This window comes from Euleptes europaea, chromosome 20, assembly GCF_029931775.1.
Source record: "Euleptes europaea isolate rEulEur1 chromosome 20, rEulEur1.hap1, whole genome shotgun sequence".
Lineage (NCBI taxonomy): Eukaryota > Metazoa > Chordata > Lepidosauria > Squamata > Sphaerodactylidae > Euleptes > Euleptes europaea.
Window position 1 is genome coordinate 21,056,464 of NC_079331.1, and position 13,720 is coordinate 21,070,183.

General features: G+C 51.9%; 1 protein-coding gene across 1 annotated transcript in view; it reads right to left on the bottom strand.

Annotated features, from left to right (window-relative positions):
* IGDCC3 (immunoglobulin superfamily DCC subclass member 3) overlaps positions 1-13,720 on the bottom strand; it is a 108,988-nt gene that overhangs the window by 34,191 nt on the left and 61,077 nt on the right. Inside the window, exon 6 of the mRNA XM_056866121.1 lies at positions 6,858-7,023. Within this exon, the coding sequence (XP_056722099.1) occupies positions 6,858-7,023 (166 nt within the window). The remainder of the gene's footprint in view (positions 1-6,857; positions 7,024-13,720) is intronic.

A 13,720-nucleotide genomic window follows, 5' to 3' on the forward strand; every position in this document is an offset into this window, starting at 1 on the left:
AATACTCTGGGTGAGGTCTAACCAGAGCAGAGTAAAACGATACCATCACTTCACGCAATTTGGACACTATACTTCAGTAGTGGTTAGTGAGTCAGACTAGGCTCTGGGAGACCCAGGTTTGAATCCCCATGGAAGCCTGATGTGTCACTGTGGGCTGCACGTTAGTCACGCACTCTCACATCTACCTCACAGGGTTGTTATGCAGATGAGAAGGAGAAAGGGAGACTAATTGCAAGCCGCTCGGGTTCCCATTGGGGAGACAAGCGGGGCAGGAATGAAAAGAAGAAATAAATAAATAAACGTCTGGATGCTTTTGGCCAGGGGCTGTTAGAATCATACAGTTGGAAGGGACCACCAAGGTCATCTATGTCAGGAACAGGTTCTGAGAATGGTATGTTGTGGTTGGAAGCAGCTGCTGTTGTTCCCCGTTCAAGGTCTCTTGCCTCGTTCTCTGGTTAGGCTTCACACCTTGCGAAGCACCGAATGCCCCTTTTGATCTCCTTTGGTCTTTGGAGGGGGGAGGTGGTTGCCCTGACCGTTTATCTCCGTTTAGCTACTCATGTTCTGTAACTGCCTATTGCCTGCATTAGAGTCCATTGGACTGTTAGGCTTCTGTAACCTGTTGAATTTTCTGAATAAACTTGATTTACTGGACTTTGCATCTCATGGACTTTATTCATGGAATGATCACAGGGCTAGAGCTTACATTTGGACTCTAATCCGACCTTCTTTCTACAATCCTGGTGGGCTTTCAGCCTGGGGCGCAAGACGAATTCCCCGAGGACGACCTTCTACATACCATCCTCGTTGAGGCCATGCGGACTTGTGCGGAGGCCGACCGTTTGGGCAGCCAAGTGGTGCGCCAGTGCTTTGTATAGCGGAGGCAGCTCCCTGGCACATGAGGGACACTGACCTACTAGCCCGCAACGAACTTTTGTGGCTGGAGCAGTTGCTGGAGGAGTTCCAGGCGGCTCGGCAGGATTTTGCTCTCCTGGTCCGGTTGTTCAGTGAGCTTGCTCTCCGAGAGGCGCAGCCAGCGGCCCCGATCCAGGAGGGCGAATTGTGTTTCCAAATGGCTGGGGCCCCAGAGGTTGTTCCGGACCCTACCAAGTCTTGCGACCTACATTTAATGCTGCCGCCGCGGATCTTGCCCAGCAGGTGCACCCATTGCTGGGCAGGCACAAGGAGATCCTTCCAATTTTAGAACAGGTGGCTTTATCTCTAACATCTGCTGCTGAAGCAGCTAGATTGGCTGCATTAAAGACGCTCGTTGACCAACAGCGGGCGGAGGAGGAAGCCGCGGCTCAGGCTCAGGGCGCACAGGGGGTGCAAGCGGTGAGCCACGACAAATCGGAATGGTCTTTTCCTTCGTGGTCCCCGGAGCCCCGTGATGCGGCCCGTAGACGGCGACTGGCGGCAGGTCTGCCACGGGACAGAGACTATGAGGATGACTATGAGGATTGGAATACCCACCTCCGGGCTAGCCAAGCCCGATGGACTGGAGGGGCTGAGGAACAGATCCTCACCTTGAAGTATCAAAAACGAGACTTAATGGATCGTATGGGCCAGATGCAGGACCAGATCGACGTCCTAGTGTGCGAACTAGCATGACAGCATCAGGGGCTGCCAACTCCGGGGCAGCCGGCCGGCTCAGGACAACCAACCGCGCCGCCTGCCGGCTTAGGGCAACCGGCCGCACCACCTGCCAGCGTAGGGCAACCAGCGGCACCTCCAGCTGCTCCCCCAGTTGCCCCGGTAGGACCAGTTGCTCCTGCCACCCCGTGGAAGGTGCCTTGGTTGCGTATTACTTTCGACGGCTCCGCTGACGCATTGCCGTGTTTTTTACATCAAGTAGACAGTTATATGAGAGAACATGGGCATGCCTTCCCCACGGAAGACAGATGAGTGCGATTTGTCTTGTCTCTGCTGACAGGGAGGGCTGCTGAGTGGAAGATCCTGCAATTTGATACGCGGGCCCGATCCATATACTCTCTGAATGAATTCATGAGGGCATTGCGGAGGCGTTTCGAGGACCCATTCCAGGGGGGGAAAGCCAAAACTGCCATCCTGCAACTCCGCCAAGGTTCCACCCCAGTGCGAGAGTTCGCCGACGAGTTTCAAAGACTGGCGAGTAAAATAGTCGATTGGCCGGAGGCCACTCGGATCCATTACTTCCGCACTGCCCTCAATCCCAATATTCTCAATTGGGCCTACATGCAAAGAGACTTTGGAGGAGTGGACTTTACTGGCCGAGGAAGACGAAAGCCGCCACCAGTTCATCACCCTTACCCGTCGCCAAGCCAAGGATGGGGGGGGGGACAAAGAATCCACCCGAAGTCGCCGCGGAGGCAGGCTCAACCTACGCCTGACCGTACCTTGCGTTTTCTGCGGGGGGCCTGCCTCGTTTGCGGCGCGGTGGGACACTTCGCTGCAACCTGCCCATTACGCACGGAACGGCCGGGCCCCTTACCACGGCCCGACGGAATTCCCCGAGGGAGAGGACGAGCTCAAGGACGGGGCACCGCGGCCGAGCGCAGCATCGCTCCGGGACGGAGAGCGCCCCCAGCCTTCCACGTCAACGAGGCGACCCCAGAGGTATCGCCAGTGGACCTGTCGGGGTCCAGGATTATAATTACTGTCCCCCCAGGCGACAGTTCTTCTTCATTGGATGAGGGTGATGGCTGGGAAACCGCTGCCCTCAATCTGGATTCACCCCAGGAGCAGCCAAAAAACGAGCGGTGTCCGCGGTAGAAGGAGTGCTGCCGCAGACAACAGCAGGACCTCCTGCAAAACCTCAAGCTCCCTTAATGGTGAGTGCAGTTGAAGAGACAATGTATGTGGATGTACTTTTACGACATTATAAGAAGGGTCCCCAATTAAAAGATAAAGTCTTAGTTGACTCGGGGTGCGCCCGCACTTTGATTAATAAAGTCACTTTTAATGCACTCCGGGTGAAATCCCAGCCCTTACCAACCCCCGTCCATTTCGCCCAGATGGATGGCAGCGATTTCAGGGGTGGGCCAGTGTCTCGACACACAGTTGGGGTGGCGATGGGGATTGGCCACCATTGGGAACAAATTAATTTTACCATAGTACCCGAGATCTGATACGACGTAGTACTGGGTGTGAACAGGCTCAAAGGACACAGCCCTACTATTGATTGGGGGGCTGGAACATTGGCATTCAACAACCCGCTGTGCAACCAACACCATTACGAGGTGGCAGTTAAAACTGTCACTACTCCAACCCCGGCCCTGGCCTCGGAACCCACTGAATTGCCTGCACTGCCCCCCCCAATATTTGGACTTTGCGGATGTGTTTGACGTGCAAGAATGCAACATCTTGCCCCCCCACCGCCCGACGGACTGTGCTATTGAGGTGGTGGGCGATGAAAAACTATCAAAAAGTAAAATTTACCCTATGAGCCCTACAGAACGGGGGGTACTTAGAGACTTCCTGGACACAAACCTAGCATGAGGTTTTATCCGTCCCTCCACTGCCCCCTTTTCAGCACCCGCTTTCTTTGTGCGCAAGAAAACAGGTGATTTACGTTTGTGTATAGACTTCCGCAAACTAAACGCAGTTACACAGACCACAGCTTACCCCATCCCTCTCGTTTCAGATTTTCTTGGACAACTGAAAGAGGGATGTATCTTCACTAAATTGGACCTTGTTGAAGCGTATTACAGAGTTAGGATCCGGGAGGGGGATGAAGCGCTAACAGCGTTTTCTAGTTGCTTTGGGATGTTTGAGTTTGTGGTCATGCCTTTCGGATTAAAAGGGGCTCCGGGAGTCTTCATGCAACTCATTAACGAAATCCTACATGACCTCCTATACGAGGGGTTATGGTTTATCTAGATGATATCCTTATTTACTCTAAAATGATGGACGAACATGTTGCCTTGGCTCGGAAAGTGTTGCAATGTCTCAAAGACAATCAGCTCTATGCTAAGGTATCCAAGTGTGAATTCCATCAGAAGCAGTTGACTTTCCTCGGCTATGTCATTTCACACCATGGACTTACTATGGACCCTGACAAAGTGCAAGCAGTACTCGATTGGGAGCCACCCTCCACCAGTAAGCAAGTCCAAAAATTTCTTGGATTTGCTAACTTTTACAGAACCTGCCTCCCTAATTTCGCTCAAATTGCACTCCCCATCACGGACCTCCTTAAGACTAAGGGGAAGGGGAATGCAGCTACCTTGCCCAACTCTCAAGTAAATTGGACCCCCCACTGTCAAACAGCTTTTGACACCCTGAAAAGCCTGTTTACTTCTGAGCCTGTTTTACAACACCCAGACTGTAATCAACCGTTTATCGTGCAAGTTGATGCATCCGATGTGGCCATGGGGGGAGCCTTGTTACAACATGGGAGGGATGGTCAATTGCATCCATGCGCTTACTTCTCTAAAAAATTCACACAGTCCGAGCTCAACTGGCCCATATGGGAAAAAGAGGCTGCTGCTGTCAAGCATGCACTGACTGTGTGGAGACAGTTCTTGGAGGGTTCCAAACTGCCTTTTGAAGTCTGGAGCGATCACAAGAACCTGGAGGCCCTCACGGGAGCTCGTAAACTGTCCGCAAAACAGGTGCGCTGGGCGGACTTCTTTGCTCAATTCCGCTTCGTTTTAAAACATGTGCCTGGGAAACAGAACTTACTGGCCGATGCTTTGTCTAGACTTCCTCAATACCCTACCAAAGTTGATTGGCCCATGGACTCGCTCTTCACCCCTGCCCAGCGTTGCCTCTTGCCCACGCTAGTGGTGCAAATGCGGTCCCAAACCCGATCGCTGCCACTGTCGTCTGAGACTGGGCAAACCCCTGCAGAGCCAGCGGGGTCGCCCATCCCGCCGCCCCCACCGTCCTTCCTTCCCCTGGTAAGGAGCCCCAGCCACTCAGTCCCACTCCCGTCCACGGCACCGATTCTGCCTACATCACCCACCACCAAAGTTAAGGGGATGGAAAAATTGCCTGATTCGTTCAAAGAAACTCTACGTCATAGCTACCTAGCTGACAGCTCAGAACAAACTTTATCGACTACTCTGGTGAAGCGAGGAGATTTTTGGTACAAAGACTCCAAGTTGTACGTTCCTGCTGGGTTAAGGGGGGAGGTGTTGGGCTTGGTTCATGGTGCCAAGACGGCTGGTCATTTTGGTTTCCTCAAAACGTTGCATCTGTTACGGCGTCAGTTCTGGTGGGAGGGCATGCGGTCAGACGTGGACTCCTTTATTTGCAGCTGCCCTATCTGCGCCGCAGCCAAACGACCCCAAGGTAAACCGCCCGGACTCTTACAACCCTTGGAGACCCCCTCTAAACCCTGGGAAGTGATAGCAGTGGATTTCATGACAGATCCCCCCCCCCAGTGGGGGAAAGATGGTGCTTTGGGTAATTACTGACCTGTTTTCTAAACAGGTACATCTCGTTCCTTGTGCAGGTATTCCTTCTGCCCCAAAACTAGCCCGCCTCTTTGTGTCACATGTCTTCCGCCTACATAGCTTTCCGCGCAAGATTGTGAGTGACAGGGGGGGCACCTATGTGGCCAAATTCTGGAAAGCCTTCCTGAAATTAGTTGGGGTGGAACAGGGTCTGTCTAGTGCCTTTCATCCTCAAACAGACGGTCAAACTGAACGAGTGAATGCTGTACTGGAATGCTATTTGCGCTGTTATGTTAATCACCACCAGGATGATTGGGTAGACTTTTTGCCATTTGCGGAATACGCTTATAATAATGCAGTCCATCAGTCCACTGGATTTAGTCCCTTTCAGGCAGTGTATGGCAAAGACTTCCGCCCCGTCGAGCACCTCGATGTGTCCGCGGAGGGGGAGCACTCAGACGTGAAGGAATGGGCACACACTATCCAAAAAACATGGGCATGGCTCATCAAGAATTTAGAACGGGCCAAACGTAAATACAAATGTCAAGCTGACAAGCACCGTTCGCCAGGGAAGGAGTGTAAGGTGGGTGACCTAGTATACTTGTCCACCAAAAATCTGCGCTCCACTCGCCCCTGTGGCAAACTCAGTGCTAAATATGTAGGACCGTTTCCCATCTCCCGCATCATCAACCAGGTCAGTGTGGAACTCTCCCTTCCTAAGTCTCTACGTAGAATTCATCCGGTCTTTCATGTCAGTCTCCTCAAGCCATATGTGCCCTCGCAGAAATGGCACCCGGAACCGCCGCCCGAAGTGCCCGAAATGGTGGGGGGGGAGGAGCATTTCAAGGTTGCTAAGATACTGGACTCCCGCTGGCACCGAGGCAGCCTTCAATATTTAGTTCGCTGGAAACACGATGAGTGGTTGCATGTCAGGGATGTCTCCGCCCCTCGGCTGATTCAAGACTTTCATGACGCCTACCCACACAAACCTGCCATTGCGAAGTGAGGGGGGGCCTTTGGAGGGGCAGAATGTCAGGAACAGGTTCTGAGAATGGTATGTTGTGGTTGGAAGCAGCTGCTGTTGTTCCCCATTCAAGGTCTCTTGCCTCGTTCTCTGTTTAGGCTTCACACCGTGCGAAGCATTGAATGCCCCTTTTGATCTCCTTTGGTCTCCGGAGGGGGGAGGTGGTTGCCCTGACCATTTATCTCCGTTTAGCTACTTATGTTCTGTAACTGCCTATTGCCTGCATTAGAGTCCATTGGGCTGTTAGGCTTCTATAACCTGTTGAATTTTCTGAATAAACCTGATTTACTGGACTTTGCATCTCATGGACTTTATTCATGGAATGATCACAGGGCTAGAGCTTACATTCTAGTCCTACCCCCTGCTCAATGCAGGATCAGCTTAGAGCATCCCTGACGAGTGTCTGCCTCATGGAACACACCCGTCCCTCCCAAAAACTCCACATGGCATTCATTTACCTGTTGTTGTTCTTCAGCTTAATGTGATCCGTCGGTTCCAAAATCTGCCCGTTCTTCAGCCATGTGATCTGCGGTGTTGGCTCCCCCTGGGCCAAGCAGGTGAAGATGGCGGTGGTCCCTATGGGCCTGGAAATAGACTGAGGGTGCTGGACGAATTCTGCGGGGGCTGTAAAGAGAAGGCAAAGAGATATAAGCCAGGCTCCATTGTTTGCAAAAAAAAAAACCACACACACACAACAGAATGTCAATGGAAAATTTCTCTGCACCAGCCCTAAAGAGCAGACGTGCAGAAGAAGCTCTTTCCAGTGTATGACATCCAACAGCAAACTGAAAATTCTTGATTGTTCAACATCTGATTTCTCCTGTTGAGACTTATAACTGACAGCCAGGGGCAGGAGGCACATTCTGAAATCTTGGGGGCTATTTGGTTCTCCAAGAGGCAGCGTGGTGTAGTGGTTAAGGTGTTGGACTAGGACCTGGGAAACCCAGGTTCGAATCTCCACTCGCGCTTTTCTTATGTTCTTATTATAATTATATTATACATAATTAAATGAGGTGCTGTGGAACACAGGCAGGACAATGCTGCTGCAGTCGTCTTGTTTATGGGCTTCCTGGAGGTCCCTGGTTGGCCACTGTGTGAACAGACTGCTGGAGTCGATGGGCCTGGGTCTGATTCAGCAGGGCTTTTCTTGTGTTCTGTGTTCTTGGGCATCTAAAAGTGTGACACTCACTGCAAAAAGCTGAAATGCATCAGAGCGAGGAATGCAGGAAGGGCTTCTAGGAAGGGAAGGGGTACCGTATTTTTCGCTACATAGGACGCACCTTTCCATAAGACTCTATTTTTTAGAGGAGGAAAACAAGAAAAAATCTTGTTTTCCTCCTCTAAAAACTTGTCCTATGGAGTGAAAGCCGGCTGGGCGCGTGTGCTTCGGGATGGCGTGAACTGGCGTTCCCCGCCCCGACGGCCAGCTGGGAGACGGGTGGGGCCGCACAGAGCGAGCCGGAGCATGCGCCCAGCCGGCTCTGTGCCGCCCCGCCCGCCTCCCAGCTGGCCGTCGGGGCGGGGAATGCCGGCTCACGCAGTCCCAACGCGCATGCGCCCAGCCGGCATTCGCTCCATAAGATGCACGGACATTTCCCCTCACTTTTGAGGAGGAAAAAAGTGTGTCTTATGGAGCGAAAAATACGGTAATTGTTCATTCGGGTCCAGCAGTCGGAGTGGGTCATGAGTGAGGCAGAGGTCCATGAACGCCCCGGCACGACCGGGTTTGAGTCCCCATCCTGTCATGGACGCCCGCTGAGTGACCCCAGGCCCATCACAATCTTTCAGCCTAGTCCACCTCACAAGTCATCATTGTGGGGATAAAGTGGACGAGGGGAGACTGACATCCCAATCTATCAGCCTAACCTACTTCAGAAGGTTGTCATTGTGGGGATAATGCAGAGGAGGAGAGAATGATGTGATAAGCTGTTTTGGGGGAAAGCCAGATAGAAATAAAAAAAATAAGCACAAACAAAATAAAATAATGGAAACTAAGTGCTTTGAACCCGTTAAAGTGCTATGTAAGGTTATTATTATCCTATGTCCTTCTAGTGATCGCTTAAACCAGTGGTTCTCAACCTTTTTCGAGTCGCGACCACCTTTTACAATCGCCAAGTAACCTGTGACCCTCGTCACATTTGCATAAATTTGCATAAATGACATTTTCAATAGGATAAAGAAAACACATTTTTTTTTTGGCAGTCCAGGGTATCCATATATATAATTACTTTAAATTTTAAAGTTTAAAGCAGACAAGCAAACGGTACTACCACCTGTTGCGCAGCGGCTGTGACTGTGTGGCGCGGCAACCTTTCCTGGCACGGAGGAAAGAGTGCCTCTGAGCATGCACTGCGATCCTTGTCCTCCCCTCTCTCCCCAAAAATTCTTCCAAGCAGGCCGGGGCTCTCGCGAGGAAACCCCCTCTCTTGTGACTGGGACGCTGCTTGTGCACAGAACTGCAGTTATCCATCAAAGCGGAGCTCCGTTTAACCACCTCACGAGAGCGAAGGGCCAGGAAAGAGCCGAGGGCCGCTTATCCCGCTCGGACTTTTTGTGCCTTTTTCTCCCCTCCGCCAGTCACCGCTCCTTCTGCGCCTTACCAAACCTGCGCGCTTGAGGGGGAAATCCTGAACTGCGCATGCACCTCGACTCTCTCCCCCTTGGCCTTGCCAGAGCGGAACTGATGACTCAGGGCAGAGCGGAACTGATGACTCAGGGCAGAAAAGCGAAGCCACACTACAGACATGCGCACTTGGATTCCAGGCTGAAGCTCCCGCCCCACCCGAGTGCGGCTAAAAGTAAAAACAACGTGGCTGTAGCGGCCTCAAGAGGGACCGCCCTCTTCTCCTCCGAGACCTGAACTGGCCGAGCCAGGGGAGCTTCCTCGGCCTCCCACACATCCTGCCGCATCATCCGCCTGGCGCAGGTGCGACCGCGCCCAGGGCTGGCCCGTCCGCCTCTCAGCTGGGCAGCGGGGCTACAGCTGGTGTGCGGCAGCACACCGCCACGTCTCTGCAGCCCGGCTCCTTCTGGCTGTCGGTCGGCCAGTTCCTCACCTCTCTGCTTGGGGTCTTCCCTGCCCTCGCGGACGGATCAGGGTTACAGGGTGTCTGGGTTAGTCCTGGACAGCCCGTGATGGGGGCTGTCCCAGGACAGTGGCAGCGACCCCCCAGAAAACACTTCGCGACCCTCTTGGGGGTCCCGACACCCAGGTTGAGAACCACTGGCTTAAACTCTTAAGTATAGAGACACAATCAGGAGGCACAGCAATTGTACAGCTGTCTTGTGTTTCGGCCGTACCTGGATCTTTTCCAGCTCCTTCCTGATTTACTGCCCCAAACCTTCAGCCTGCCTGCTCAACACCTATTCATAGAATCAAAGAGCTGGAAGGGACCACCAGGGTAATCTAGTCCAACCCCCTCCCCCAAAAACCCCCCAGTGACCCCTACTCCATGCCCAGAAGATGGCCAAGATGCCCTCCCTCTCATCATCTGCTTAAGGTCATAGAATCAGCATTGCTGACAGATGGCCATCTAGCCTCTTCTTAAAAACCTCCAGGGAAGGACAGCCCACCACCTCCTGAGGAAGCCTGTTCCACTGAGGAACCGCTCTGTTAGAAAATTCTTCCTAATGTCTAGACGGAAACTCTTTTGATTTAATTTCAACCTGTTGATTCTGGTCTGACCTTCTGGGGCAACAGAAAACAACTCGGCCACATCCTCCATATGACAGCCCTTCAAGTACTTGAACATGGTTATCATATCCCCTCTCAGTCTTCTCCTCTTCAGGCTAAACATACCCAGCTCTTTCAACCTTCCTTTCGAGCCATCATTTGCATCTATTTGGCAGCATGCAAGCAGAAGAAAACAAATGTACAGATGTTCCAGACCCTGCTGTGCCTCCAAACCGGTGCTCAGCCTTGTGTTGCCCCCTCTGGCCTGGGAAATTCCTGGAGATTTGGGGTGGAGCCTGAGGAGGGCAGCGTTTGGGGAGAGGAGGGAGCTCAGCAGGGGTGCAATTCCAGAGAGTCCACCCTCCAAAGCCACCCTGTCCTCCAGGATAATTGATTTCTGTAGTCTGGAAATCAGATGAAATTCCAGGAGAACTCCAGGCCCCATTCGGAGATTGTCAATCGATCAGAGGCCTTTCACATCACCTCCTACCTGATCCTTTTTAACTGGAGATGCCAGGGATTGAACCTGCAACCAGTGTGGTGTAGTGGTTAAGAGCAGTGGTTTGGAGCGGTGGACTCTAATCTGGAGAACTGGGTTTGATTCCCCACTCCTCCACATGAGGGGTGGAGGCTAAACTGGTGAACTGGATTTGTTTCCCCACTCCTCCATATGAAGCTAGTTGGGTGACCTTGGGCAAGTCACAGCTCTGTTACAGCTCTCTCAGCCCCACTGACCTCACAGGGTGTCTGCTGTGGGGAGGGGAAGGGAAGGTGACTGTAAACTGGTTTGATTCTGCCTTAAGTGGTAGAGATAGTTGGCATATAAAAACCAATTGTTCTTCTTCTTCCACTTCCTCTTCTGCATGCCAAACAGATGCTCTACCACTGAGGCACGGCCCCTTCACCTGTGGCAGGCCAGAACTGCCTTCCAGCAATGGGCCACAGAAGCTTTGTGGAAGTTCTTTTAGGTGAACGATGACTACCACAAGTACATAAGAGGGCACGCTAGGAAAAGATTCTGGTGAAGATCTTTGTGTGGCTAAAGCAAACCAAAGAACTGGGGACCTGCGGGTCAAATTAACGTCATCCTGAACCGCGGGAAAGGAGCAACAAAGGAATTCCTCTGCAGGCGCCAGCATAAATAGCAGGTGAGCATCCCTGCATGCCAAACCCCTGTGAAAATGTCCAATTAGGCTGCTCAGGAGGGAGAAATATCATTTTAGATTCAGGAGCTCATCAAGCCAGCCGTTAACGAGGAAAGCTGATGAGAATGAGAGGCTGCTTGAAACGGGCGATTTCAAAGATGAAAACGAGGGCTCGTAATCAGGGACGGATTAACGCCATTCAGCTCCGCGCTGCCAGCTGGGTATATCCCCCCCCTTCTTTCTTGCAAAAGGAGTTCACTTTGCTGAAACTCTCGCCATAGAAACGGGATGCTCCACAAACATTCGAGAAACTCGTTTCTGGCCGCCATCAGCCAAGGTAATTAAAAGTGGCTTTTCAGAACATTGTTAGGGGGCCGGGGGGAGGAAAAATATTTCCTTGATGAGAGCATGCCGAGTTTCAAAGAGCCGCCCTGCGTGCCCGACTCAGAGATTTAGCCCCAGGACCGTAGCTACAGGGGGCATTCGCTGGTAAATCCAACCCACCTCCCTAAATGTTCAGTTTTCATTTTGTTCCCCCACCCCCCAAAACAGGTCTTTTACTTATGGAGAGATGAAGAAAAATGTATAGACAGGATTCCACCTGACCGTTCAGTAAGAAATCAACTTGTGATCAACCTTCAGCCTATTTATTGGACGAATGCAAAGAGATGGTTGACAAGAGCCTTGGCTCTTTTTAAAAAACCGCTAGAATTTAATCTGATTTAAAGATATCATTTGATAAATAAACGACAATCTGGCTGTTCTAAAGAACCATAACGCATGCAGAAGATGACTCCTGAGGTCAATTTCTGGCACTGCTAGAAGACCTTTCTGTGCCGCAGAACGCTGCAGCCTCTCTCAACGAACAGTCCTGGCCTAGTCAGACAAACTGTCCAACTCAGACGAAGGCAGCTTCATAAATTCACAGTGAGAGAGACAGAGATACTCTATTCTGGAGAACTGGGTTTGTTTCCTCACTCTTCCACACAAAGTCAGCTGGGAGACCTTGGGCCAGTCACAGTTCTCTCCAAACTCTCTCACCCCCACCTACCTTGCAAGTTGCCTGTTGTGGGGAAAGGAAGGGAAGGTGATTGTAAACCGCTTTGAGACTCCTTAAAGGGAGAGAAAATCAGGGTATAAAAAACCAACTCTTCTTTTTCTTGAGGGAGAAGTTAATTGGGGTAAAACACATAGGTTTCTTGTGATGATAAAATGGAGACAGATTTATGAGAACCCATCCATTAATGTCACCTAGCTAGAGGCTGGTTTAGCCGATCCTCAAAAGGTAACGTTCAGGACTCTGTGGGATGAGATACTGCTCAGTTGTGGAACACATGTAAGGCAATCTGGGTTCAATCCCTAGGATCTCCCATTCAAGAATCTCAGGTACCAGGTGCTAAAAAAGACTCTGAGAAAGAGCCAGTGGAGTGTAGTGGTTATGAGCGGTGGTTTGGAGCAGTGGACTCTGATCTGGAGAACCGGGTTTGATTCCCCACTCCTCCACATGAGCAGCGGATGCTAATCTGGTGAACTGGGTTGGTTTCCCCACTCGTCCACATGAAAACAACTAGGTGACCTTGGGCTAGTCACAGCTCTCTCTCAGCCCTACCTACCTCACAGGGGGTCTGTTGTGGGGAGGGGAAGGTGATTATAAGCCAGTTTGATTCTGCCTTAAGTGGTAGAGAAAGTCAGCATATTAAAACCGACTCTTCTTTTTCTTCTTCTTCTTCTCTGCTCTGAGATCCCAGAGAGCTGCTACTGAGCAAATCGGACCAACGGTCTGATTTGGTGTTCAACAGCTCCATGCGTTCGCTGCTATGCCCGATAACTGAAGACATACCGTATTTTTCGCTCCATAAGACGCACTTTTTTCCTTCTCAAAAGTGAGGGGAAATGTGGGTGCGTCTTATAGAGCGAATGTGCGCACAGAGCCGGCTGGGCGCACTGGGAGGCAGCCGGGGAAAGCTGCCTCGCGCCGTTCCAGTGCGCCCAGCCGGCTCTGTGCGCCCGCCCAGCCCGCTCTGTGCGCTTGCTCGCCTCCCAGGTGGGAAGCGGAGGGGGGGCGGCTTGGCGCGCCCGCCCGCCTCCTCCCCGCCCGCTCTGAGCGCTTGGCGCGCCTCTCCCGCCCGGCTCCTCCCAGCTCGCTCTGAGCTCTTGGAGCGCCCGCCCGCCTCCTCCCCGCCCGCTCTGAGCGCTTGGCGCGCCCGCGCGCCCGCTCCCTGCCCGCGTTTTTAGAGGAGGAAAACAAGATTTTTTCTTGTTTTCCTCCTCTAAAAACAAGGTGTGTCTTATGGAGCGGTGCGTCCTATGGAGCGAAAAATACGGTATTTGAAAAGTAATCATTGTTATTGGAGACTTTCATGAAGGGTGTGTCCGGACGTTGTTGGATACTGGGCTTCTGTTGAGCTATGGCAATAATAGTCAACTGTATTTCCTCATTTAGCCCGAATAATCTAGCCCTGTAGGATTACTGTGGTGCTGCCATAGGGTAGAAATCAAACAA